Genomic DNA, 27,287 nt, shown 5'->3' with positions numbered 1-27,287 from the left:
TGCCTCCAATCCAAGACACAGAAACTCCAGACAAAACAACTAGGTTCAGACAATACAGTAGTCCTCATGCAAGGGCTGAGCATGGGTTGTTGTTGAACTGTGGGTTGTTGAAATCTGGCTTGTGTTGTCTGAACCCAGCTGCACTAACAAGCCATGGCTTGTTCACCAGGAACAGAACCCATCGTCTGTCACCTTGGCTGGGTTCAGATAATGGGATAAGTACTTAGAAGCAACCCAGGCATGGTTCAGAGAACTCCTTGAGCATGGGTTCTCGTGTCATCTCAATCTAGTCAATGTTAAGCACACCTATAAGAAAATAAGTCTTAACTTTTGGGTACTTCTTCACAAAAGAGGAGCCAATTTTGTCAGAAACCTTCTCCGAAGCAGGCTCTACTGATTCAGGTAAGACATTTCCCACCACACAATAAATATAAGCATGAAACAAGCCACCTTAAAACCAAACTTCCTTAAAATAAGCCCAGATGATATTGTACATTAAGCTCTCTGTTGCCCATCTACAGGCACCTTTCCCGATCTGTGCTGTGCGTTTTCCTCTGTCCATTTTGCAAAATGGGCGCCTTTCACCCAACCTTTTATAGCTATTATTTTAAAAATGGACTCCCCCCCCCCACACCCGTGTAAAAGTTGCCTCCTCTCACAAGTGCCCAGTCCCTGAACCCAGCGTATTTTTATGCTTCCTTTCTGTTCCTAGCACGGCCCGGCAGCCATCGACCGCTCAGCCGATTCTGGCTGTCAAAGGCCTTCAAGCAGCCTTTCCCAACAGGCCTGGGCGACTCCCGCTATTTTGGTTCCACGTTCACAAGGCTGGAGCTTCACTGTCCCACAGTGTGAAAGAGGCAGCACTGAGGTGCAAGTCCTGCACAAGAGAGGGAAAGAGAGAGGGGAGAAGCCACGGAGGTCCATCCTCAGAGATAGTCATCCTCGCTTGAAGGAGAAGTCAGGCCACAGTCCTCGGGGTCAGAGTCCGACGGGCTTTCGGAAGGAGTCCGGCTCATCCTCCACATGTGGGTGGAGAAGGTCCTGCCCCAGCTGCAAGGATAGCCCACTGCCAACAGCTGGCAGGGCCGTTCGAGGGCCACCAGCCAGCGACTTCTCTCAGTTCACTTGCCACCCTTCAAGCTCCTCTGTTTACTCATGGCGGTCAGCATCTGGCTAATGTAAGAGGTCAAGAGGTCGTCCATCTTGTAGCCCTGGCAAAGAAAGCAGAAGGAGGTAACGCATCTCGTCTCCCTCAGGTCTCCCCTTCCTTTCCCCCGTTCAGCATGGCCTCTGCAGCATCTGCCTGCCTTACAGGCCTGTACTCTGATCTTCAGGTCAGCTTTGCATAAAGCCAGGAAGGGCCTTGGCATTTGGGTCCCCCTGGAATGGCACAGAGCACGGGGGGTGGAGAGAGATGCTTCACACTGAAGACCAAAGCAGACGCAAAGGTTGGTGTGGGTGCGCAAGGCAGACAACCACTTTGGGGGCTGCTGGACTGCACTGGCACTCTGTGAGTGGACTGAGATCCACATCAGAACCAGGATGGATCAGTTCGAAGGTTCATCAAGACCAGCACCTGCTCTCCCACCAGTGGCCAATGAGATGACTCCTGCCGGGAGGCCACAAAGGTAATTCTGCTCTCCTTCTGTTGCTCCTCAGCCCCTGACCTTTGTGGCCTGCTGCCCCTGATCCGTTTAGCCACTGGATTATACATGGCCAAAGATGAATGACCAACCACTGCTGGCTTATTTCTAATTCCCAGTTCTAGGGACAGTTTCAGATGAAAAAGAAATCATGGCATGACCTGGCAGAGCCCATTCTGAACATCTGTAAAAACCCTCCTTCATTACATCTTAAGACAGCGACCAGGAAGACCTCAACTGTCGTTATTTGTTTTTCGGCGCCAGGAGAAGACCTTTTTATTTAAGCGTCATTTTAATTGTTAACAATAGTTGCTTATTTATCTGGCCAGGGCGACTTCTTTTATATTGTTATTTATGTTGTTAATTTTATATTGTTATTTTTGTATTTTATTGTATTTTACTTTGTGTTGTGAGCCGCCCCGAGGCTTCGGCAAGGGGCGACATAGAAATGTTTTAATAAATAAATAAATAAATAAATAAACCTCAAGTCAACCTTTCTCCCCCTGCCTCCACCAGATTTTTTGTGACATCCGGAGATCTTGAAAGTTGTCATTTTCTGTGGCCTTTCATTTGACTCAATAAAGACATGAGATTGATACAGACACGAGAGTCATCCAACTCTTCTTCTCCATGAATTTGGTCAGTGGTTTCTAGTGCCATCTAGGCTGATGGCCGTCGCCACCCCTTGTGGCCGTGAATTCCATTCTGGGAAGTACTTTGGTTTGTCTGTCTGGAATCTACTGCCAATCAATGTCACTGGATGATACCAAAATCCAGTACTGTATGAAAGAAAGAGAGAGAGGTGCTTCTCAACTAGCTTTTCTACATTGTGCACAATCTTACACAATGGTGAAGGTATCACATGGTGGGATGATCCTGTGGACATAAACACTCGAATGTATCCCAGACCAGAAGTGGGAAGATGTCAGGTATCTGTGAACTGTACTTCCTGTTAACCAGAGAGACTGGATTAACCAACTGCAGCTGCTCACAAAATGGCGGACAGAGAGGTAAAGCCAGGGACAACGGCCTTTGGGGTTCCAAGAACTCCACAAAGGAGCAATCTGTCTAGGTTAAGGACACATCCACCTCCACAAGTAAGGATTCTAACACTGAATCTGAAAATGCACCAGAATCGCTGCAAAAAAGACCAGGCCGGAATATCATGGAGGAATGCGACAGGGCTCCGTCTGGCCATTCAGGCTGCAGGGTGACGGATCTGCCACGTCCGTGTCTCTCTGTGCATGCTGCCTGTTTTGTATGTACATGGCTTTTATAACATCTTTGAAAGGTTTTCGTCTGTATAAACTGGCCTGAGAGCTTTACTTATTGGGTGGCCTGGAAGTGAAACGAAACAAAATGAAACTTCCAAACTGTTTGGAAGCCGCCCCGAGGCTTATGTGAATGGGGTGGCATATACGTTCTCCAAACAAACAAACAAACAAATTAAAAATAAAATAAAATAAAATAAATCGAGACAAAACAAAGTGAGACAAGACGAGAGGAAGCGAGGAGTGACTCCATGAAGGACCGTATTGTTCTTCCATCTGGCTTCTAAAGACAGTGGCAGGACATCAGAAAAGGAAGCAATAAAATTTTGCTAATTTCTCTTACATAATTGCGGGGTACACTGTACAGAGCAAAAGGGAAATGCACTGTACTGAAATTGCCTGGGGAGCAGAAGCTTCCCTTGTTTCCTTCTTAGCACTGGGAGGTTGTGCTTGGCTTGGGGGAACAGTGGACAAGGTCAAGCTGCTTCCAAAGAAATCCCTTTGGTGGATGCATCTACATTTTCCATTTCCCACCCACAGAATCTGATAGCCTCTTGCCAATGAATGGCCTATGTCAATTTCTCCCCACCCCCCACCCCCCATATTGGCTGGGTTCAGACAACACAACAACTCCTACTCAGGGGTTGAACATGGACTGATGCTGAACCATGGGTTATCCTGTTGTCCGAACCCAGCCGTGCTAACAAACCATAGTAAACAATCCACAGTTCAGAACTCAAGGACAAACCATGGGTTCTCTTCATGGGTTATTTGTGGTTAACCAACCATGCTGGATTCAGACAACATGCTAACCCATATGTCAACCACAAAGTACACTCAACTTATGCTCAGTACTTGAGTATGGGTATCAGCTGTCTGAACCCAGCCTCTGAGTGTGCACAGGTGTGCAATTTCACCACAATATTACACTCCATATGCTCCATGCTGTGTATCTTTACAGCCATGAGGTCTAGAAGCTTGGCTTTTGACGATAAAGCAGAAGCAGCATTTTTCATGCCTGCCCGCCAATGGTCAGATTCTGCCCAGGATCAAGCTTCTGTCCTTCATGCCAGCTGTGCATCACCAGTGGTGCCTTCCTCATTACAAACTGGCTGCCTGGGAGCCTGTTGCTTTCCTTACCAGCGAAGTCTCACACAGGAGCTTGCTTCCCCGTACCAAGTTGCCGATCGTGATGTGGAAGTAGGTGTTGCCACTGCTCCAGTTGGAGATCTTTGTGAAGGGGTGAGTGATCAGGATATCCTGGGGAGACAGGGAAGGCAGTGAGCTGTCTCTTTGGAAAGACGCCGTGTGCCCATCCCTGAGCCTGCCACCCGACCGAGGCACCAGCAGGGGCCCCCGCCACATGCCGTGGGGTTTCGTGAGAATACAACGGGGCATTCAAGGCTGTACACAGGCCCCAGACGCATAAGGATTAAGTCTGCCCCTCCGTGTGCAGAGCAGCTCTGTCGTTCCCCACTGGGCAACCTCTCCTGGGGAGGAGTCAGAAGACGCAGCCAGCTAGACGGGCAAGGAATCCCCCCTTTCCGCACTCAGTGGCTCCCCTTCAATAATCTGAGCCTTCAGAGAGAAACCGAGGAGCTCGGTGGAGGACAAGGAGACCCTGCTGGGCTCCCAGAGGAAAGGAAGGTCCAGTCGGACAGGTGTGGACAGTGGAATCGGGTTTGTGTTTGCATGTGAGGGGGACGGCAAAGCACAGGGGTGACCTCTGGGGGTCACGGGCATCTCTGGACCAGACCATACTGGCTAGCTGGACAAATGGCCCTACACAGCTTGCTAAAGCCCTCAAGGCCATGGGGCCTGGCTATCTAAAAGACCATCTGCACCCATACATACCTACCCACCCCCTTAGATCAGCTCAGAGGACCCTTCTACAAGAACAGAGATGAGAGGGGTGGCATCCAGGTGAAGGGCCTTTTCTGCTGCTTCCCCCCATCTTTGGAACTCCCTCCCGTGGGAAATTCACCTGGCACCATCTTTATTTTCCTTTCGGCACCAGGCAAAGACACGCCCTTTTAGAAATTCTTTTAAACTCTTAGCCTGAATACTGCAGCCCCTTTTTATATTGCTTCCATAGATGTTTTAATTTGTTGCGTTTTAATTGGTTTTAATGCGTTCTACTTTGTTAAAATGCTTTATGTATTGTAAGCGGCTTAGGAAAGCCTCAGCAGTTACAGGAGGCCGACAAAGACACGTATAAAGAAGGAAAGATGGGAATGAAGGGTCCAAGCTGGTGCCAGCAGTCCTCTCCTTTCCCAGGGCCTCAGACCCTGCAAAAATGCACGCACACCAATATTACAAGGCGAATCCCTTGATTATTGTGGTACCGTTGGGTGCTTGAGGTTCCTTGAATGGCTACAAATGCTTTGCTGGAGGGGCAATCGACTGGTATCCTGGGAATGGCAAAGGAAAGCAGCTGTGGATTCAACTGGACACTGCCAGACCCTGAAAAGATTTGGGGGCCAGGATGCAAATCTGCAAACTATCCACCCATATTCCTTTATGATCCGTCTCTCCAAATTTAGGAAGAATCGCCAGGATTTACCAAAATGTCACAAAGGGCAAAGCCAACCAATTCAATCCTTACCCAGCTCTCCTCAAAAACCTAAAGCCGTCAATTCACATCCTTCCCCAGATTATCCCAAATCTGCAGTTCCTCTTCAGTTACAGTTTTTCCATTTTCTTGCTATTCCATTCTCCATTTTGGGCCTGGTTCTGGGAGTCTGCAAGCATTGTTCTCTGCCAAACCTGCCAGCTTTTATGAGCCCGCTTGCTTCTAAGGGGCTCCAGAGGCATGTTTCTGAATGGAGGTAATTATTCCCAGCACATCGCAGTTCTCCAGGGCTCTCTCATCCACAGAATATCTCTGGAAATTCTTGCCACTGAGCTGGGTCAGGGACAACATCTTGCTGCGACCTGCAGAATGCTCATTGTCTGGCAATATTTAGCAAGGCATCCCCAGAAGCAGCTCACCTTGGTTTTGCGATCAATGAGGCTGACTCCGTGTTTGTTGATGGCAATCAGGAGGAGTTCTGGGTAATTCGGATCAGTCGTTTGCTGCTCAGAACAGAAAGTGAGACGCATGTTGGGGGCTGCATGACAACTTCTGCTATTTTTGTAGAAATAGGGCTACAGTCAAGGATGGTGCACATGGACATTTCCAAGAGCAAGGAAGTAGGCTGCTAGGAGTCCAAACGAGCGCCACATAGGGAATCTCTCCGGCTGCTTCCTGAAGGCACAGATGTGGCCTCAGCGGAATTGGGGGTCGAGGGGGAAGTGGAGGGGAGAGACCAGGAAATGAGGAATCCCACGGCATCTCTATGCCTAGCTAGTGGGTCCTTGCAGGAGGCATGAAAGGCCTGTCTGGAGCGGGGGAAATGTTAAAGGACAGAGAAGTAAACATGTCACGAGTGGAGCCGGCTGGAGCCGGGGGTCAGACTAGATGGCCTGGGAGACCCCTTCTGACGCGCTCTGTTTCTATGTTTCTAAACATCACCTCTGGTCCTGCTGGCAGCAGCCTTGCTAAGAGGCTGCATTTTGCAGGAAGTGCATTTAAGAGTATTAGAACGTCCTGGTGGATCAGAGGAAGGGTCGAGCTAGGCCAGCACTCAGTCCAGAGCGTGGCCAACCAGCTGCCCCATCGCAAAGCGCACAACTAGGACACAGGCGCAACAGCCTCCTTCTTCCCATGTTCCCCCACAACTGGGGCACATGGGCACACTGCCTCTGATCTGGAGGGAGTATAAATCCTTGAGGACTAGCGGCCAGGGTTAGTCTTCCTGGCCATGAACTGGTCCAGTCCCCATTAAAGCTGCCCATAGGGTGGCCACCCCTGCATTGCGTGGAAGTGAATTCCATAGTTTTTAATTATGTGCCATGTAAATACAGCGGTACCTCGGCTCACGAACTTAATCCATTCCAGGACTCCAGTCGTGACCCAAATTGGTCGTGAGCCAAGTCAAATTTCCCCACAAGGTTCAATGTAAATGAGGTCAATCTGTTCTGTAACTTTTTTTTTTACTCACAGAAATTTGAAGCAAAGTGGCAAAGAGCAACAAAGATTGCGGCGCTTACATCCATATATGCCCAGCCGCCCCTTGAGATTGGCGGGGGAGGCCCTTCTCCGGGAGCCCTCCGTGAAAGAAATTAGGAGGGTGGCTACTCGGAGGAGGGCCTTCTCTGCGGTGGTGCCTAAGTTATGGAACGCGCTCCCCAGAGAGGTCCACCTGGCGCCGTCGTTATTTGTTTTTCGGCGCCAGGCGAAGACCTTTTTATTTAAGCAGCATTTTAACTGTTAATATTATTGGATTTTATCTGGCCAGGGTGGCTTATTTTATATTGTATTCTTGTATTTTTAATTTAATGTTTATATTTTTAATTTAATATTATAATTATTTTAATTTATTGTTGTAAGCTGCCCCGAGGCTTCGGCGAATGGGGAGGCATAAAAATGTTTTAATAAATAAATAATAAATAAATCTCCACCCCCATGTTATCATGCTGGGTCGAGGGGGGGGGAGATGGCCGCAATTATGCTCCGGGGTGGGGGGAGACGGGCGCTATTGTGGGTGCACTGGGGGGGGGGAAGATGGGCTCGATCGTGGCCATCTTCCCCACCCCCAGCATGACCACAATTGCACCTGTGCAGGGAAGGTGGGCGCGATCGCGATCATCACCCAATGTGGCGTTTGCGACCTGCGGCAAACTTTTTCAGAAATTTCTGTTCGCAACCCAAGTTGGTTGTGAACTGAGGCGTTCGTGAGCTGAGGTCCCACTGTAAGTCCTTCTTTAGACCTGTTCTGAGTCTCACCACCATAACCTTCGTGGGACAATTCCACTGGGACTGAGCATTGAGAGAGAGAAGGAATCCACCTCCCCTCCCTAATTTCTCTGTACCATGTATCACGCTGCACACTTCATCCGTGCTTCCCTTTTCCTACTTTCCTTTTCTTCTAAGCAAAACAATTAGGGCTGTTTTAACCTTTCCTCACAGGGGAGTTGTTCTGAGCCCTTGATCAATTTCGTTGCCCCTTTCTGCATTTTTTTCAAGTCTACACTATCCCTTTTTTAGGTGCAGTGACCATATTCCAAGTGCAATCACACCAGAGCTTTGTTCTAATCAGTCCACCCAAATTGCCGTTTCTGTGCCTGCATCTTCAGTGCTCCCCTTAGAAGTGGTGTGTCAAAGACCTGATAGTCCCATTTTCTAGATTATTTGTCCGTTTTCCCAGGGACTATAGCCAAAAGCAGGAAAGAAAAGCTTCCAATAAAACAATGAGGCAAAGCAATGTGTGTTTCTTCGAACCACCCTTCCCCTAGACCCCTGGGACCCTTACGCCACACAAGATGTAAGTAAGAACACATCTCCACCTTCACTTCAAAGAACGCCGACCCAAAAGTAGGCCACTTAAAGATGATCTTGAGGAAGGCAAGCTTGGCTTCTTCTCTTGTTTTGCCCGCGTGCTTGTTGAAATAGGCCACAATGGACTGCAGGAAAGAACAAAACACAGGTGAGCGCTCATTTCCCAGCTGGGCACTTCTCTGCACTTCTCTCCCTGTGTCCTGATTTTCATGTCGTTCCTGGAGATTTTAAAATCGTAATGCTAATATTAATTATTAACTGGGAGGCCAGGGTGCTGCAAAGCACAGGGTCACCTTCAAGCACAATCTTTTTCGATGCTTGCAAATGCAGTCCACACCTCTTTGTCTCACCAATCTAGTAACAGAGGTTTAGTGACTGCTATGATCACTGTAGCAGCCATTGGATGAAAGGGCAGGCCTAGCAAAGCTTGCCATTTTGTGAGAGTGCCCACGATACTTTATCCACACTCCAAATGCACCCACCGACCGAAAATATAGGTGCATCTGTGTTGGTGATTGGCATTGAAAAGCTGGGCACTTTGCAACAATGCTTTAGCCATCAAAAATAGAAGCCAAGAGCTTTCACACTTTCAGTTTTCCTGCAGGCCCCCTCAGACTTGCTCTGTTTCTACGCTTCTGTTTTGCAGTATGCAAACTATTTACAGGATAAGTTGGTTTCCGATGCACCGTCCAGTGCGTGTGGTGCTTGTATAAAATCTGGAGGCAAAGCCTTTGGCAAGGAAAGCAGTATTTCTGCAACAGCCTCTGCTTCTTGAAAGGAGATAAAAGAGCGACTCCTTTGGGGCCGTCTCTATAAAATCAGAGATGTTGCCACACGGTTGGTTGCATGAGGACAGGAAAAACCTGCAGTTTTGATCAGAGAGTTGGGAAGTCTGCTCAAGGTACGTATGCAGCCAGGTGAGGTGTGGAGGCCAGTTAAACAGTGCCTAAGAGAGACAGACCTACCCTCTTCCAGTCATCAGGAGACAATTGCCGGATGAGAGACTCGGGTACCAGCTCCTTGAGGAGTTTAGGGATGCTTGGGAAGTAGGATTTGTCATCTTCAAACTTCACCCTGTAAATCAGCGCTCCGAGCTGAAGGATGTCTTCCCGGCTGCATTTATGATAGCCACGAAGGTACTTTGGTAATTCCTGCACCACAAGGGGAGAGAAAAAGAAAGAAGGGACATTTTGTAGGGTGAAAGCAAAACAACGACAATTGTACTGGCAGCTCACCAAGACTGCACTTCGATGCCATTTTTGGCCCCAGGCAAGGGTCCTTTTTAAATATTCCCAGGATTTGTATCCTCCACAAATCGCTTTTATGCAAATTCCAAATATAAAGACAATAAAATAAAATTCACTCCCATCTGCTATTAATGGAGCAGTGGTTGGACAGAAACTTTGCCACTGGGAGGGCAAGACAGTCTGCCCCACAAGTCCAGTGGGCTGCCTTTGGGGAGATCTCAACTTTGGGGCGATCCCAGCTTTGCAGAGCGTCTGCAACTCCGTGATTTGGCCCGCGTTGTCAGCTTGCCGCCTGCAACTTCCTGCCAACCTGCTCGTTCCTGGACTTAGCAATAAAAATGGCTCATTTGATTTGTACCCCACCTTTTTAACAAGAAAAACGGCACTCAAGTTGTGCATCTTCAACAAACAAACAAGCAAACAAAAATCATGTCTTGATAAACATTACATGCGCTTTTCTATTCTAAGCATTTTCATGTTCTCCACTCGTGGTTTATTTTTACTCAGAACAAAATGCTCTGAAACAAAATCAATGTATATTTAGAATAGTTTTTCTTCCAGCCTCTTCCCATTCTTTCTCAGAGCGCAGACACAACATCAACAGGGGTTCACTTGGGAATTGTTGGGAAAGGGGGGCAAAAGGGACGCCAAACTGCATTTCTTCGGCATATGCTAATGTATATGGATAAATGCAGATTTAGAAAAAGCGACTCGTGATGTGCAGGGAATCTGTTTTGAGGGTGGGGTGCCCTTGGACCCCCGACCTTGGCTCGCGAGTCCCTGGTCCTGTCACAGCCCTGAGCCCAAGTTCCTGGAGGGCACACTCAGCCTTGCACAACCACAGGGCGTCAGGAATGAACGGAGCAGATGTTCTTGGCACCAGATCCAAGGAAGGCAGGTCCGGACTCGCCAGATGGGAAGCGGAGGGGCCTGGGAACTGGCACCTCCAGATTTGAGCCGGGAAAAGCAGAGGGACTTATCCAGGCTGCCCTTTGCAGGTGTTCAGAAGAACCTTGAGAACAGGAATCCCAGGAGCCGGACGAGCCTGGTAGGACACCTGGTCCCATGATGCAGCACTGGGAGAGAAGGGCAGAGGTAGGCTGGGCCGAGAGTCTGTGACTGGCCCAAAGTCACCCAGTTGGCTCCATGGCTGAGCAGGGAGTGGAACTGGACTGACTCCGGACAGACTCCCAGTCCCACACTCTTAACCACGACACCACACTTAGCTCTCTTCAGTATTAGTGTTGTATGAGAGTTGGGTCCTGTCGCAAACTGCCCAGAGAACTCCAGTTACTGGGTAGTATAGAAATGGAATCAAAGGAAGTGCAATAAATTCTGTTTCTGTAATAAATTCTGCAGCCATGGGAGAGTTAGAGCTGAAAGGAGGCGCACAGGTGCTAAAACAGACGGGAAATTCTGTCTCTCTCCAGGCCGAGCAGCTCAGTCCAAAAAAAGCATAGAAACATAGACAAACAGAGCAAGTCAGAAGGGACCTCCTGGGCCATCTAGTCTGACCCCTGCTCCAGCTGGCTCCGCTCACAACACGCCCACCATGTGCATGTCCAGCCTGTCCTTGAACACCCTCAGCGATGGGGCCTCAACCACCTCCCCTGGAAGCCCATTCCACACCCTCGGGCTCCTAACCGTCAGGAAGTCCTTCCTGGCATCCACCCTAAATCTTGGATCCCTTTGCTCCCTGCTGTGGCACATTCAGAAGTACCTGATAGTAGTGGAAGATGGAGTCAGCCATCGAATCCTTTCCAGGCACCGTGTTTGTCCAAAGCTTCTTCATGAAGAACACTTGGTAGGTGAGAGAAGGCACTAACCCTGCCCAAAGACACCGTTGCAACGAGGAATTAGGTTTGACTGTGTACTGCACAACTTTGCCCAGAACAGAACTATGGAGGAGTCACTTCAGATTACTTGGGGGCAGGGGCTGCCATGATGCAGAGCTCCTCCATGCAACAATTTAAAACCCTGCATATAGAAAGCTAGCCCATCAGGCCAAAGGTGGCTAGTTCAAGCCTAGGAAGAGCAACACATACCACAAAGGGCTTGCTGCTCCCCTCTGCAAGCAGAGGAACGCTGCGAAGATGGGAAGAGTTGGGGAATTTACCATCTTTTGCTGGTCTGGCTTTCTTGATCCAGTCTGTCAGATGCCTGACAAAATCGAAAAAGAAGTCTCCTTCAGGCACGCTGATGACCTGGAAGAGTGCAAGCCATTACCATGAAATGAAATAAAAATGCAACACAAGCTTACACGCTACCTGTCAGGTAACTCCTCCTGCAGGGGGAGTCTTGTTTCATTGCATGGCTCGGGGGGGAAAATGCTCAGGCTAGGGCATTGGTGAATCTCCACGGAAAAGTTATTTCTAGCAACATTCAACCCAGAAAGAGGCAGGCAATGCCAGTGGCCGAAGGACAGGCTGAATTGGCCTTCACCAATCTGATGACCTCATTGGGGTCATCATTAGTCAGCATGGGAGTTGTAGTCCAACAATTGTGGAAGGCAGCAGTTGGAGAAGGTCTGGATTTGATCAATAATGCAACAAGGAGGCTTCCGAGTCTGGGATACACCAAACAGAGGCCAGGTTGCCTTAGGACACACATACACACACCTTGTCAGAGATTTTGACAAAGAGGCTGAAACCTTCGGATGATTTCAAAAGCAGCCGGTTGGAGATGTTCTGGCAGAAGTCCTTGGCTTTGGTGCTCGATTCCACTTCGAAAGCCTGCCGAAAAAGGCTACATTCAACCACCTCCAATTTGCCAAGGTCTGGAAGATCCAGGTACGGATCTGTCTGGGCAGCTGCTCTTTGGAATACAAGCTGCAGGCTTGCTTCCCAGGAAGCAGACCTGGCAAAACTGTTCCGTGGATTCTTCCACCGGACAGGTGGCAAAGCCTCGGAATCCTGGATTTCTGACTGTTGAATTCTGGCTCCAGTCCTGCTTCCTCTCTGGAACCATTCAAATCCCCCAACTTCCTTGCCTATTGGTGCTCCCGGCATCAGCTCCTTCACAAGCCACAGTCTTGCCTAGGCTACCAAGAATCTTGCTTTTACCTCGTCTGTGTCATCCGGGAAGTACACTTTGTGGAAAATCTGAGTTGTTTTGTGCTGAATTGCCTCCACTTCTACCAAGTGGGGAGGGTATTTCCGAGATCCATTCCTATAACAAAGAAAAAAACCTTACTGTAGACTTGTCCCGAGTGCCAGGAACCCCAGCGGTTTCTACCCCTTCCTTTTATTTCCAGGCCCCTCTTCTTCCTCAGTATCAGTTTTCCACATATTCCATATTTTACAGGTTTGTGAGGAAGAGCTTCACCCTAGAGACAAGTTGCATGCCGAGAAGGAACCCGCCTGGTTGTTAAGCACCAACATCTAGAATTCATACCATGGCATCTTTGCTCAGCAACCACTCAGAGAAGTCACAGATACATACTAAAAAACAGGAGAAAAAGCACCCCAGGAGAAAAAGCAGCTCACTCCACACACTTCCTAAATAAAACCAATGCTCAGCATTTAAGGGTTGGGCTCTTTTTTAAAAAAACAGTCTTACGACCCCTGATGCAACTTAGGCACATGCCCGGCGAAACGGGTGGTCCGTCTAGTGGACAGAATTTTCTGACTGGCCAACAAGGCATCTCCGAGAACAGAAGCATCTGGGCATCTTTCTCAAGCCCGGCCCGGTTTGAGTAGATGTGCTGGGGTTTGAACCCGGGCCTTCAGCTCTCCGCCGGTGTTTACCTGAGTGCTTTCTGCAGCCTCTGCATGCAGTCCGCGGTGAGGGGGTGGTGCTTCCGAGACTGGACAAAGCGCTGGACGTGGGGCAGCAGGAGGTTACTGGGCGGGAAAAGGCCTGTGCACAACCAAAGAAGCTCCCAGCCCTTTTCCTCGCTGTACCTTGGGAGGCGACAAGGCAAGAGAACATCCTGAATAGAAATGCGGTGTTGCGACCGCGCAGGCGCTCCCCGAGGACTGCTGGGGGGCTGCGCATTCACGCAGGGGCCCCCACAAACGCCGTTCTTCTCCCAGGTGGAGCTTGTCCCTCCGAGCTTACCAAGTATCGCTCGACAGTGCGCACAACTACTCGGAAATAAGCCACTGTGCAATGTTTTCAGGCATGCCGAATTTGTGCATGTCTGTGTCAAGCGAATCAAATACTGCATTACAAGGCTGCTGAGTTAGTGCTACCTTCTCCCCACCCCGTCCAAGCAGCTCCAGTTCCTCATGGAAGCCACTAACTGGACACACAAGGCCGGGAACTGGAGAGCAGCAAACTCTGCAGGTATCTCAGGCTAGAAGGACTGGCTGGAAACATTATTCCAAGAAGGCAAAGGCATTCGGGGTGGGAAGTAAAAGGGCTTACTTAATATGGTTGTCCGTCAGCTGCTTTAGAATCTGCGAATAAATCTCGTCTTTGAGCGGTTCGGCTTTCAAGGCCCCTTCGAATATTTGATCCGTCAGCTCGTTCACCGAGCGGGTCCGTTTGGAGGGATAGTCACCCATGTACTTCAGGATGGGTGCGCAGGTCTAGTTAAGGATGGGACCAGAATGGGCAGGAAAGAATTTCTTATGGATGGTAAGCAGATCTTCTGTGGGGGGTTTGAAACTCTTCCGGCTGGAGGGGCTGAACTTAGATTTGGAGATGACTTCAGAGGTTGCGTTCCATGCCGGTGGGCCTGAAGACAAAGGGGGCAGGAATGAAAACTTGTGTGCTTGTGCGCGCACACTTTAATTTAAATGCTGACTGCCAGCAAGGAAGGGCCAGTCCTTTCCTGTCTGGGGCATACTGCAATTTTGGGCTTGTTTGGCCTTTTCTCTCCAAACATGCGCAAGTCTTCACATTTACACTCTAGGAGGGGCATTTCAACCTTATAATGGGAAAAGCTGGGAAACGACCCAACAATTATGCTGCCCCATTCGGCAAATGGGGCGGCATAGACATTTTCTAAAAAAAAAAAATTAGTGTGACCATTTGGGGGACCCAAGGTGGGTTAGAGTTGGCCCCCAGAGTATCAACCCTGTGTATTTTCACTCTCCCTTGCCATTCTAGGGGGCTCCTGGTCCAAATAAACCACACACTGGGTCGCAGACCATCCCTCCACAGAAGCACACAGCAATCTGTCCCTGCCTGCTTACACATAAGCCCCATTACTTGCAAAGAGGATTATGCTCAGGATAGAAGTCTTACAGAATGCATTTAATGTGATACGTCTAGCATATAAGCAGCACCTGTTCACTTTTCAAAAATCCCTCTAGCGAGGCTGAGAATGATTGTTCTTTTAACATGATTAAGACAAAGTTTTAAAAACTGGCCACAGGGAGTCCCCAAAGGGATGAGAGTTTCAGATATTCTAGTTCGATGCTTTATAGGTTCAAGAACTCTGAACTGAGCCAGGAAGAAAACATGCAAGACAGGCAGTTTTGGGGAGCTACCAGAACTCCAACCAGAACCAAGTCTTGAACACTGGATTTGAACAGAGCGGGTAACACCTTGCTGCCAGATCTCCGATAGCAGTGATGGTGAACCTTTAAGAGAGCAAGTGTCCAAACTGCAACCTGAAACCCACTTATTTATCGCAAAGTGCCAACAATAAAATAAAACCTGAACACTGAGGGTTTAGTTTAGAAAAAAGAACTCTCAGCCAGTGCAAACAAATACACACACACACACACAGTGCTTTTTTTGTAAGAAAAAAGGTGTCGGAACTCATGAAATTATTTACCTTTCACATGTAGTCAAATCACTGTACACACACCCACATGTCAGTTGTGTAACGAAACATAACGGTCGCCGCCCACAGTAAGCACTCAGTGTGCGACCACACAACCAATCAAAGGCGAGCAGCGCCATCACAACCAGCGTGGACGAAGTGCGCATGCATCGGACTCGACACACCAGCAGCCCGCACGCACCGTTTTAATGATTTTGCCGCCGACCTGCTGCGCTCGACAGGGCGATTCGAATCCACGTGGACCAAACATCAAATTTTCAAGTTACTTTTAAAACATGGAAAATCTATTGAAAAAAGGTGCCAGAACTTTGTTCCAGTGCGTTCTATGACAAAAAAGCACTGTATATATAAATATATATCCTTAGCAGGGCACTGACTGGCCATGTAAAAGTTCGGATGAATCGCAGTTAATGAGTCGCGGCTCGTGACGTCATCGCCTGGCACCACTATGACTTTCCAGGCATGCGCATGGCCCCCGTGTGCGCTGTTCTCCAATGCTGGGCTGCTGGGGCGATGCTGGGGCACTTGGTTCACATGCTGCCAGAGAGGGCTCTGGATGCTCGCTCTGCCATGCGTGCCATAGGTTCACCACCTATGAGGAACACCCCTAACCCCAAAACAGGGCTAAACTTCCACGGAAAATAATGCAATTTTGAAAAAGCCTTCCTTGAGTAGCTTTTCCTGCACAGCTCAAAATTTCTGCCCATTCTCAACACATTCCAACCCTCAGAATCATGCCAGGACACCTCGTTTTCCTAACCCTAACCCTACCCTGGTGCACAGCCCTAACCCTAATATAGGGCTAAAGCTCCATGGAAAATAATGCGATTTTGAACAAGCCTTCCTTGAGTAGCTTTTTCTGCGCAGCTCAACATTTCTGCCATTCAAAGCAATTTTCAACCATCAAAATCATGCCAGAACACTTAGTTTCTCTAACGGTTAGAGAAACCCTAGAGTCTAATCCTAACCCGACCCCGGTACACACCCCTAACCCTAATATAGGGCTAAGGCTCCACTGAAAATAATGCAATTTCTAAAAAGTTTTCGTGGAGTACATTTTTCTGTGCAACACATTTCTGTCCATATTGAAAACATTCCAGCCATAAAAATCATGCCAGAACACCTCATTTTTGTAAGCCTAACTCAACCATGGGGCACACCCCTAACCCTAATAAAGGGCTAAAGCTCCATTCATAAAAATGCAATTTCAAAAAGCCTTCCTTGAGTAGCTTTTTCTGCGCAGCTCAACATTTCTGCCCATTCTAAACACATTCCAACCATCAAAATCATGCCAGGACATCTTGTTTTTCTAAGTCTAACACTATACAGGTGCACAACCCTAACAGTAAAATAGGGCTAAAGATCCATTGAAAAAAATGCAATTTCAAAAACACTTCCTTGAGTAGCTTTTTCTGCGCAGCTCAACATTTCTGCCCATTCTAAAAACATTCCAACCATCAAAATCATACCAGGACACCGTGTTTGTCTAACCCTAACCCTACCCTGGGGCCCACCCCTAACCCTAATAAAGGCCAAATGTTCCACTGAAAAAAATGCAATCTTAAAATGTACTTCCTTGAGTATTTTTTTCTGCGCAGCTCAACATTTCTGCCCATTCTAAAAACATTCCAATCATCAAAGTCATGCCTGGACACCTCGCTTTTCTAACCCTAACCCTACCCTGGGGCACACCCCTAACCCTAATATAGGGCTAAATTACCCCAACACTAACCCTAATACTAGGCTGAAGTTCCATTGAAAATAATGGGATTATGAAAAAGTCTCCGTTGAGTAGCTTTTTCTGTGCAGCTCAACATTTCTGACCATTCTAAATACATTTCAACCATCAAAATCATGCCAGCACACCTCATTTTTCTAACCCTAACCCTACCCTGGTGCAGACCCCTGACCCTAATATAGGGCTAAAGTTCCATTTAAAATAATGCAGTGTTAAAATATACTTCCTTGAGTACCTTTTTCTGCGCAGCTCAACCTTTCTGCCCATTCTAAACACATTCCAACCATCAGAATCGTGCCAGGACGCCTCGTTTTCCTAACCCTAACTCTACCCCAGGTGCACACCCTTAACCCTAATATAGGGCTAAAGCACCATTGAAAATAATGCGATTTTGAAAAAGCCTTCCTTGAGTAGCTTTTTCTGAGCAGCTCAACATTTCTTCCCATTCTAAACACATTGCAACCATTATAATCATGCTGGGACACCTTGTTTTCCTACCCCTAACCCTACCCTGGGACACACCACTAAGCCTAATGTAGGGCTAATGTTCCATTGGAAGTAGTGGAACAAGGCAAGCGGAAGGCACAGCCGCCTTCCCCCAGCCGGGGCACAGCAGCCGAAAGGATATCGATGAAGGCCATACAGGCTTCCTGCGAGAGGTCCTCGCTGCCCAGGATCTTCTTGAGCAGCGGCTGCTTGAGTGGCTCCCGGGTGTAGGACCACATCTTGTCCTTGCCGCGGTTTTTGGTGATCATGACCCTGCTTAGGGTGTGCTTGGGAGGTGGCCTGGCAGGAAAAAGAGGCAGCCGTCAGACAGATGGACAAACATGGCGCAGCCCCACAGCATTCGCAATGCTGAGCTTCTCATCTTCACGGGGCAGATATTAGCACATTTATTCCCCACCTTCTTCTCTCTTGCAAGGAACTAAGGTGGCGTTCATGGCCTCTTTTCGCCCCATTTTATCTGTGTAACAACAACGACACGGAACAATCAATTCAAGCCGCAACAGCCCAGATTCAGGCTGGACATCAGGAAAAGCTTCCTCACTGCCAGAGCAAGACGGCAGTGGAACCAGCTGCCTGGAGAGGTGGGGGGCTCTCCCGCACTGGGGGCATTCAAGGAGAAACTGGGCAGCCACCTGAGTGGGATGGTGTAAACTGGTGTCCTGCAACTGCAGGGGGTGGACTAGATGGCCTCCATTGCCCCTTCCAACTCCATTCTTCTGTGAACCTATGTGGGAGGTTAGGCTGAGCATTGCTGACCATGGTTGACTAGGGAGTAGAACCCAGATCTCCTGAGTCCTGGTCCGACACTCGCATCACGATGCTGGCCCCTTTTTGGGAGGAACCGAGACTGCTACACTATAGTGGACATTCACACACCTGCTCAAGGGTGTGTCGTCCGTCCTTCCTTCCTTCCTTCCTTCCTTCCTTCCTTCCTTCCTTCCTTCCTTCCAAGGAACTCAAGAGGCTTACATATTCCTCCTCCTCCCCATCTTATCCTCACAACAACAACCCAGAGAGGTACAGGGATAATGTGGCGATGTTACCTGAAATAATCGTAGGAGAATTCTTCCAGGGTGTACGGTTTCATCCTCTCTTCACTGTCCGACATCACCAGCTGAGCCGTCCTGATCGCATCCTGCCTCTGGTCTGGCGTCATCGTCACCAGGGCCTGGGGGACAGAGAAATGACTGACAGTATTTCTGGTCGAGTGGAGCAACGAATGAAGGGCTGGGCACTGGGCCGGCTGGGCCATGTGGGGCCCTGAGGCAGTTTTGTGGCCCCTCCCCTTGGGGTAGAGTGATAACCGCTGCATCCGTGGGGCTTACTCATTGCAGCGTCTATTCTGAGCTTATTGGGGTGCTTCACAGCAGTAAGCCTATTTGGGGGATGAACTTCAGCACCATGGAAAGCTCTCAGGGCTGAAACAGCACCCCCCCCCCCTAAACATAGCTTGCCACCACAGAGAGCTCCTATAAAATTCACAATAAAAACTGCAATTGATAAGCGGCTCCAGTGATACAGGATGCCATCAGCCTTCCTAGTGGTGGCATCTCTTCTGTGTCGAAACACAATCTACTAGTCCTCAAGACCGGAGTCTGAGTACGTGAAACTGAGAAAAATGCCATTCTTCCCTTGTTGACCCCGCTTCTATTTCTCTCCAACCCTTCCTTTGCTGTCTTACATCTCGCAGTGTTACAGCATAGATTGTAAGCTCCTCGGGGTGGAGACCTAACTCTTAAACTCTGTAAAAGCACTGTGTACTTTTTATTTTATTTATTCATTTATTTAAAGTTTTTATATGCCATCCCGATACTAAAAGTCTTTGGATGGCTTACAAAGAACAAAAACCAAAGAACAAAGCGAACTGTAACAACAACACACTGCATCCGATAAATAATGATAAAAACAAGGATAAAACCAATTAACTGTTAAAATATTGGGAAAATAAGGTCTTTGCCTGACACTGAAAAGAATAAAGCTTTTGGCACTATTTAAATAATGTATTCTGAAATCAGAGGATTGGGCAGTAGATTATGGGGGGGGGGGTGCCCTGGATCCACTTAGGATTGGACCCCAAATTAGCCAGGAACTTGCACAATCCAAACTAGAAACATTCTGGGCATCGCAGTAGGATTCTTGCACTGAATAAAATTCCCTGATCTTGCCCACTGCTCTGAGCGCATGCAGGGGCTTCCAAGTTCCCATGCCCCATCTGCCCCAGCTCAATTCAAACTCCAGACCAATTTTTCAGACATCCGGAAAGTGCTATGAACATGAATCCAGTTATTCCAGATGAATGTGGGCATGGCTTTCGCAGTTCTAAAAACAAGCCCAAATGAATGGAAAACACTAGAGGAAGACGCTCCGCCAGTCTTGTCCTGACCCCAGAACGTGCATTTCTGCTTGCTCCTGGGATTGCTGCCTCTTGTGTCCTCAAAGGAGGCAGTGGAAGCAGAGCAGCCCTGTGGGAGGGTTCCCTGGGCCCTGGGGGTGTCAGCCCAGCGGACGGCATCCTGGCCCTTACCACAATCTCCAGGGGGGGCATGGTGACCGTGGGCAGGACATACACCGAATCGGTCGGGAAGTCTCCCTTCTGCTTGGTCCTCTCATTCACCCCATTGGCCCAGCCGGAATTCATCACGTTCTCTCCTGTGTCCTGGTCCAGAACGATCAGGTCTCCTTTGAGAAAGCTGAGGAAGCCCGATTCTTCGCCCACTGCAGGAGACATCGTCAGCCGTTACCTTCTTTACAAAGCACCTCTGGACTTGCAGCATCAAAAGTTCAGCGCATGGGACAACGGAATTCACTACACCTTTCTGGGGGAAAGTGCCACTTGCACAGACTCTGACCCATGTCCCAAAGCCATGCTAGGAGCTGCCAAGGTTCAAGAACACTCGCACCAAAAGCTGTCCAGAGAGATGGACCGGGCAGGGGTAGGAAAAGACCACTCTGTTTGGACTGGCCTCTTTATTACTGGCCAGTGTAGGCCAGTTTGCGTAGGCCACTTCTGGTGGCCAGTGTTCCACAGCCGCCTCCTGCAGCATCCCTGGCCACGGGATCAGTCCCGGTGATGCGGTGGTTTCCACACACCGGAGCTTCAGCGAGCCCTTTCTTGATCGGAGCCCCCGAGATGCTTCCAAGGACCTTCGGGGCTCCCCAGAGACACAGTTTGGAAGCCCCTGGCATGGAGGAGCCACTTCAGGCTGGTTTGCCACCCAGGACATCTGGCAATGCCATGAAACGCCTCCCGTGCCGTCAGGAGGTTCTGACATGGGGAGGTGGGATGTGTGGCCGTGAAGAAGAGGGCTGGGAACTACTATGAGCAGCTGGGTCCCTATGAGGAGAGGGCACTCTGTGGGCTGGGCGAAGCTGAAGAGGGGCGTTTGGACGGACCATGTTTGAGAAGCAAAAGAAGAAAGAGGGGAACATGGCAGGGAGAAATGCATTAAAGCGTAGATTTCAGGTGAAAGGGCTGCAATTCTTTGCTGGGCTCCATCAGTGTCTCTCTCAATCCAACCTTCCCCTGCACCAAGGCCCACTTCCAAGTATGACCACAAAACTCTCCTTTGATATGGACCTACGAAGTGGAAGGAAATGATGCAAAGTCAGATGCCCCCCAGCCCTGCCTTGCCCTGTACTTCACAAGGAGGACCCGACTGCAGCTTTTTGGCCAGCTGATAGGAAGGAAACATGTGTAAGGACACAAGAAGAGTCCCGCTGGATTAGCCCAGATGCTTCTGATCAGTCCAGCATCTGTTTGCCACGGTGGTCAACCAACTGCCTCCGGGAAGCCCGAAAGCAGGACTTGAGGGCAGCCGTCTTCTCCTGCTGTTATGACTGAGTGGCTGCTACTCAGAAGAGTGGTGCCACCACGTTCTTGCTTCATGCCTTCGAACCATTCCTGACTTATGCTGACCCTACGACTGAATGCCCTTCCAAGTGGCCCTGTCTTGGACAGCCCCGCTCGGCTCTTGTAAACGCAAGGTTGTGGTTCCTTCTGTGGAATCCGTTGATTTCTTAGTTGGAGTACCACCATAACTACTTAAAATGGACAGCAATACTCTCCATTATTTTGTCTGATATCTATAAGTTGGTGGTCAGCCCCACATCACACAGTAGCAAAGTCCATAGTAGCTACTATGCAATGTGGAAAGAGAAAGAGAAAGAGAAAGAGAAAGAGAAAAAGAGAAAGAGAAAGAGAGAAAGACAGAGAGAGAGAGAGAGAGAGAGAGAGAGAGAGAGAGAGAGAGAGAGAAGGGAAGAGAGAAAGAGAAAGAGAGAAAGAGAAAGAGAAAGAGAAAGAGAAGGGAAGAGAAAGAGAAGGAGAAAGAAAGAGAAAGAGAAAGAGAAAGAGAAGAGAAAAAAGAAAAGGGAATGCCATTTCTGAACTTCATACACTCTCCAAGCCACCGGGAACAAGAGCAAGGAAGTGTCTTCATGGCCCAGGTCCCTTTTGGGGGCCAGAGCGCTGCAGTTTCCCCAGAAAAGTTTTCTCCAGCTCAGTTGCTTACTAGGATTTGGGTTGTCTTGGAGTGCAACCACAAACTTGGATCGTTTCCTCAGACCCTCCAGAAACGTTACCACGAGGTCCCGGATGTCTTCTGCGTTGTTGGAGGTGAAGGTGTATTCGTCCCCTTTGATCGTGGCCAAGGTGAAACTCTGCCCCTGAAGTTTTCCCCCTCTAGAAGAAGCATCACAGCAAATGACACCATGTGGAACAACATCAGCCTGACCACACAACAGAGAAAGCAAGCCCTGGATTTGTCCGCCCTGTTCCTGGAAATGCACGTTTGCTGTCTCTACAAACAAGCTGGGTCTGCAGTTGCGGTAGAGAAGAGGCGGCAGATGCCTGAGCTGGAAAGTGAACAGGGCCACTAGCCTGGCGCGTACACACGGCAGGCAGAAAGGCATTTAGGGAGCAACGCTTTGCATCCTGACACAGGAAAAGTCCAGAAAACTCCCAGCATTCCCCAGCCAGCAAAGAATGCTAAGAGCTGAAGGACAATTTTCCACCAAAACATGCATAGGATTACATCCTTATTTTCTTATTCTCTGTGCTTATGGTCTCCTTCTCCTCCCTCCTTCCCCTTCCCCTTCCCCTTCCTCTTCCTCTACTGAACTGTCCAAAGTTCTTGGTACGGTTCAAAATGATTTTATGCTTCATTTACACAACATATTATTCCACTTGCCCCACTCTTCCAAGCAGTGAGAAGTTCCAAACGTGCGGCCTTCCTTTGGGAAAGCAGTTGCTGGAAGTTTATTGGCACCGGGAAATATCTGAGTTTATTTACAAATACACAGTTTGAGCACAGGTAGAGGAACGGATTAAAAAATATTCCAGCGGAGAGTCATCAGCTCTCATGAGAGCGTTCCATCAACCCCACCCAACTCTCCACCAACTGTGAATCAACCCACCTGCTGATCTTTTATGCAGAGGCAAGCGGAAGGCGAGGGAACAAGAGCACAAGCAGCATCTGCTACAACTCTCAGCCAGTGATGTGAGGAGGAGTGAGGCTTTCTTCCTTCTCAACACGCAGAGCGTTGCAGCTTTCCACTGATCAACGGTGATTGCAAGTGGCTTACCTACTGCTGGAGACCGCCGTGATCTCTGGAAAGGAAAGTTCCAGAAGGACCTGCTCTTGTTCATCCACAAAGTACACTCCGGTCCAGTTTACGGCTACAATCACATCGTTTTTGGGAAGGCTGGGACCTGGGATAATAAAGGGATGTGATTTTTTTAAAAACCCCCACAGACATGGAAGAGAACAGCACCTGCAGCTTGACCTTTGCTTCCTGTTTCTTCCCGCTGCTGAAGAAGCAAGCTGTTTGTTAGCGGGATTCTCCCCACAGAGAATCGACGGTTTGTTCTAGGAGTTTCGCACTTCACCATTGCGCGTCGTGATGTATGAAAGCGTTTTCAACGCTCTCCTGCCATTCCCCCATTTCCGCCTGCAGCGGCCACTCCAGCCGCCATTTTCCACTGCTCTGTTCTGCCTAGCAACTGCTGAGCTGATGGCAGTAGGGTGCTGATTGGCCGTCTCCATGCTGCCTTTTCTCCCAGTGCTTGGCCTCCAATACTCACCCACTCTGCCTTGCCCACCTTGTCCAGGTACCCTCCTTGCCCACCTCACCTTGCCAAGATGCCCATCTTGCCAGAGATGCTCGTAACAAAGCTAACCGTCACTCTGGCCACTTTTGGTTAAGCCCCAACCATGGACCACGACAGGAGAACGTTCTTCTACCCTTGGCTTAATGGATCAGCACCAGCCTACAGCAAGGTCTACTAACCTGAGAATTTGAAAGCCTCGTAGAACCTGGAGAAGAGCAGCGGCCACTTGAAACGGGCAAAATCAACCACCTCTTCCTTGACTTTTTTGGGATCTGTTCTCTTTTGGGTATAGATTCCCTGAGGAAGGAGAAGTGGATTGGAGGGGAATATCAAATGAACGTATTAACATGAAGATTTTGCAGTGTGACGCTGAGCGCATTCCTTAGCACAGTGAAAACGGGAGCTTCCCATTCTGAAGGCTCTGCAGGGTCAAAAGCTCAACTGCAAAAGGGAATCAAAAAAAGGACCCAGGCAGAGGTCACGAGTCATAAAAATGCTGCTAGATCAGACCAAAGGCTGTTCCAGCAACACATTCTGCTTGTTCAGAGGCCAACCTGATGCCTGTGGAAGCCCACAGGGAGGGCATGAGGGCCATGGAGCCCTCCCAGCTGTGTTTCCCTCTCATTTCCTACTGCTATTCCGGTGTGCCTGGAGAACATGCCCAGTTCTTACTGAATGGCTTGGATCTCAACCACCCATCTGCCTGAGGCTGTGTGTTAAAAAGATTTTTGTCCTTTCCCAAATGGGGTTCCTTTAAATCCTTCCCTCTTGCGCACGGAGGACGCCATTTTGCATGCTGTGGGCATGCCATGAGCGGAGCTGGCTGGAGCCGGGGGTCAGACTAGATGTCCCAGGAGGCCCCTTCTGACTCGCTCTGTTTCGATGTTTCTATTTTGGTTGCATATGCTTGGATCATGCGCTGATGTTCGTATTTCAGATGCAAGCGCATTGCAAGTTCCAAAGAACAGAATGCCTGCTGCAAGATGTGCCTGTCTTAAAAACGGGGTGCAGAACATCAGTACCGGGGAGCCAAATGGCTCCGGTGGCCAAATCCCCTTTCCCATGACCCACTTCTTTCCTCCCAACCCTTGATGACCTCCTGGCTTTTGTGCCCGTTCCGCCCACATTCTAAAAGGCAGAATTTATTCTCCTAAGGCACAAGAGCTTTCGGCTAAAATAGATCGGCATTTGGACCATGAGAGGAATTCGTTTTGGGGCTGGAAATGCATCGAGTCCGCTCCTCTTTGTCATGGGTGTGAGTCCAGGCTCCTGGTGATTATGCTGAGCGTTCGCATGGCACCTGCGGCGAATTAAGCTCTGCGAGACCATTGCAAAGCAGTGTCCCTCTTCTGCATCACATTTGATTCTGCCTTTGTTTGTGCTGCTTCACCTGACATGCAAGAAGGTGGCCCGATGCACAACCTTTGTTCCATGAGCGTTTGGAGATTTCCCCCAGCCTGGCTCTCTGGGACCAGGCTGAGCACATGAGGAAGCCTGTGAATGCCACAGCCAGTGTGGTGCCGTGGTTAAGAGGGCGGGACTGGGACTCAGGAGACCCAGGTTCGAGTCCCCGCTCAGCCACGGAGCCCACTGGTGACTCCGGGCCAGTCGCAGACTCTCAGCCCAGCCTACCTCACAGGGTTGTTGTTGTGGGGATAACCCTGAGAGCAGGAGGGAGAGTATTAAGTAAGCTGCCTGAGTTGTTTGGAAAAGGAAAATAAAATAAATAATACGCAGAGGGACGGATTCAGCAGCGCTCCATCACAGCTCTAGTTTTGACCTCATTCCTTTTGACGCCGGCTCCGCCGACCGCCGACTTGTGGCCTGCAAGGGCTTCCCCGAAATGGAATTTGGCCTTAAGGAGAAAGAAGTCCAGGGTCCTGCCTTAAAGCAACGAGGCCTGTAGGGTCAGGCTCAAGTTTGGCCGCCCTGTCGCCAGAGAAAGCAGGAGCCTTGCCTTTTTATGGGCAGCTATGATAAACTGGGCCCACTTCTCTATGGTTTTCGAAGGCGTGATCTCTCTGTCCGGGATGTAGGAGGGAATCAAGTTCAGGAGTCGCTCGAGGACCATCTCGGACCCGTAATCTATATAATACTGCTGGGAAGCCAGTTCTGCCAAGTCTTCTTCCTGCGGTGAAAAGGAAGGAGCAAGAAGGCATAAGGGCGATTCCAGGAAAGAGCACCTCTGACCATCCGGGGGCCACGCTTAAGCTTGCACGGAGGCCCTGCTGGTGTTGCCGCAATCGAGGCATTTTGCAGCTAAACGGTTTGACTGTTCCTAGAGGTGATGAAGCCTGGTTAGGGAGAACATAGGAAGCACCCTGCTCGGTCTGACCCAAAGCTTTCCAGTCCAGGGGAAAAATGGATCCCTCCTTTCCAGATTCGTCCCTGGAGCACTTCTGAGGGTGATATTTGAGATGAGTTTGCCCTCTTGCTCCAGCCCCCAAAAGCGATTACCTGCTGGGGCACCCTTCCTCACCCAAAAACGTACTTGCAGTTTGGGTGGGGAAGGCTGGCCCCAGCCTGGCCCTGTGCCCCTTTTTGCAAAGGACAGTCCTCTGTTGGAAGGGCAGGGCTGGTGTCGATGCCTGGGCACCTGCTGAAGCCCCGCAGCCCCGCAGGGATCCCCTGGCAAGAGTCCCCAGAGTCTTCACTCCTTTCCCCCACTCTTCCTCTCGCTCTGGCCCAGAAAGTGGTGGTGGGGAGGAGGAGGAGAAGCCAGAGGGACCCCTGGCCTGCTTGCTCCCTGGTTCTCTGCCTGCCCAGCAGGCAAGTGGGAACCGCAGTGAGGAAGCACAGGAGCAAACCCAGTTGCTGGCCACAATGGGGAGAAGGTGGCCCACTGAGGCTGTCTTGACCAGGGGCACGCCAAAACTCAGAAGGGGTGGTGCTCACACCAGCTTGCCCCCATAGCAGTCTGCCCATTTTTAGAGGGCACCTTTGGAGGATTTTCCAGGTCCCCACGGCATCAGAGATAAGGCAAGGGGTGAGCACTAAGCAGGACCTTCTCTGGGGTGGCACCCTGTTTGCGGAATTCCCTCTCTGAAGTGCTGTAGGGACAGGAAAATCTTTCCTTTGGGGTTTCTTTCAGTTTATGATGTTTAAGTTTGGTTCACCTCACAGTCTGCGAATGTTCCCTGTCTTGGTTTGCTTTGAAATGTGAGATTTTTCTTTAAACTTTGTATGAAAATGTATAATCATTTTTGTACATATTTCATTTGTGTACACATTTGTACACATACATGCATTTTTGCCTGATATACATGTTTTTATAAGCATTTCCCATTATACATGCATTTAGAGCTAATTGTTTTTGACTGGAGAATTCCACTGAAACAACAAGAACAACATTTGACGATGTATTCAGTTTTGCTTTGTTCAAAAACATGAAATTGGGTAAAACTGCACTAAAATGGGAAATTAATGTTTTGCCATTTCTAACTTTCAGTGTCAGGAAAATATATTATTTTCCCAGGCTTCTAAATACATTGACGGATTGTTTAAAACAAACAAACAAACAAACAAACAGACAAACGATTTTTATATTAGATCAGTATTTTATCTTGCTTTCATAAACAGACTTGGAAGTTATGATAATATATAAATGAATAATATAAGTAGATCCATCAAATGCCAAAATTATGCTTTCTGCTTT

General features: G+C 49.1%; 2 protein-coding genes across 3 annotated transcripts in view; one reads left to right on the top strand and one right to left on the bottom strand.

The window, feature by feature from the left end:
* The window catches only part of GDPD4 (glycerophosphodiester phosphodiesterase domain containing 4), a 30,970-nt gene extending 30,118 nt beyond the window's left edge, over positions 1–852 (top strand). Inside the window, exon 15 of the mRNA XM_044450180.1 lies at positions 713–852. Coding sequence (XP_044306115.1) covers positions 713–852 — 140 coding nt within the window. The remainder of the gene's footprint in view (positions 1–712) is intronic.
* A 147-nt stretch (positions 853–999) lies between these two features.
* Positions 1,000–27,287, bottom strand: part of MYO7A (myosin VIIA) — a 93,055-nt gene continuing 66,767 nt past the window's right edge. The window contains exons 30-47 of one of the 2 annotated variants that reach the window (XM_044450164.1): positions 25,590–25,760; positions 23,812–23,929; positions 23,107–23,233; positions 22,035–22,204; positions 20,048–20,238; positions 18,567–18,691; positions 17,645–17,802; positions 13,910–14,063; positions 13,288–13,443; positions 12,604–12,709; positions 12,160–12,273; positions 11,658–11,745; positions 11,262–11,368; positions 9,260–9,445; positions 8,303–8,419; positions 5,906–5,989; positions 4,055–4,174; positions 1,000–1,211 (exon numbers count right to left, since the gene is read on the bottom strand). In XM_044450164.1, coding sequence (XP_044306099.1) covers positions 1,122–1,211; positions 4,055–4,174; positions 5,906–5,989; positions 8,303–8,419; positions 9,260–9,445; positions 11,262–11,368; positions 11,658–11,745; positions 12,160–12,273; positions 12,604–12,709; positions 13,288–13,443; positions 13,910–14,063; positions 17,645–17,802; positions 18,567–18,691; positions 20,048–20,238; positions 22,035–22,204; positions 23,107–23,233; positions 23,812–23,929; positions 25,590–25,760 — 2,382 coding nt within the window. In that variant the 3' untranslated portion in view covers positions 1,000–1,121. The remainder of the gene's footprint in view (positions 1,212–4,054; positions 4,175–5,905; positions 5,990–8,302; positions 8,420–9,259; positions 9,446–11,261; positions 11,369–11,657; positions 11,746–12,159; positions 12,274–12,603; positions 12,710–13,287; positions 13,444–13,909; positions 14,064–17,644; positions 17,803–18,566; positions 18,692–20,047; positions 20,239–22,034; positions 22,205–23,106; positions 23,234–23,811; positions 23,930–25,589; positions 25,761–27,287) is intronic. The other variant, XM_044450165.1, reaches the window with a different exon arrangement.

This window comes from Varanus komodoensis, unplaced genomic scaffold (genome assembly GCF_004798865.1).
Source record: "Varanus komodoensis strain SLA01 unplaced genomic scaffold, ASM479886v1 scaffold63, whole genome shotgun sequence".
NCBI classification, from domain to species: Eukaryota; Metazoa; Chordata; class Lepidosauria; order Squamata; family Varanidae; genus Varanus; species Varanus komodoensis.
Note: the sequence above shows the minus strand (reverse complement) of the source record. Positions and strands in the feature narration are given on the sequence as shown.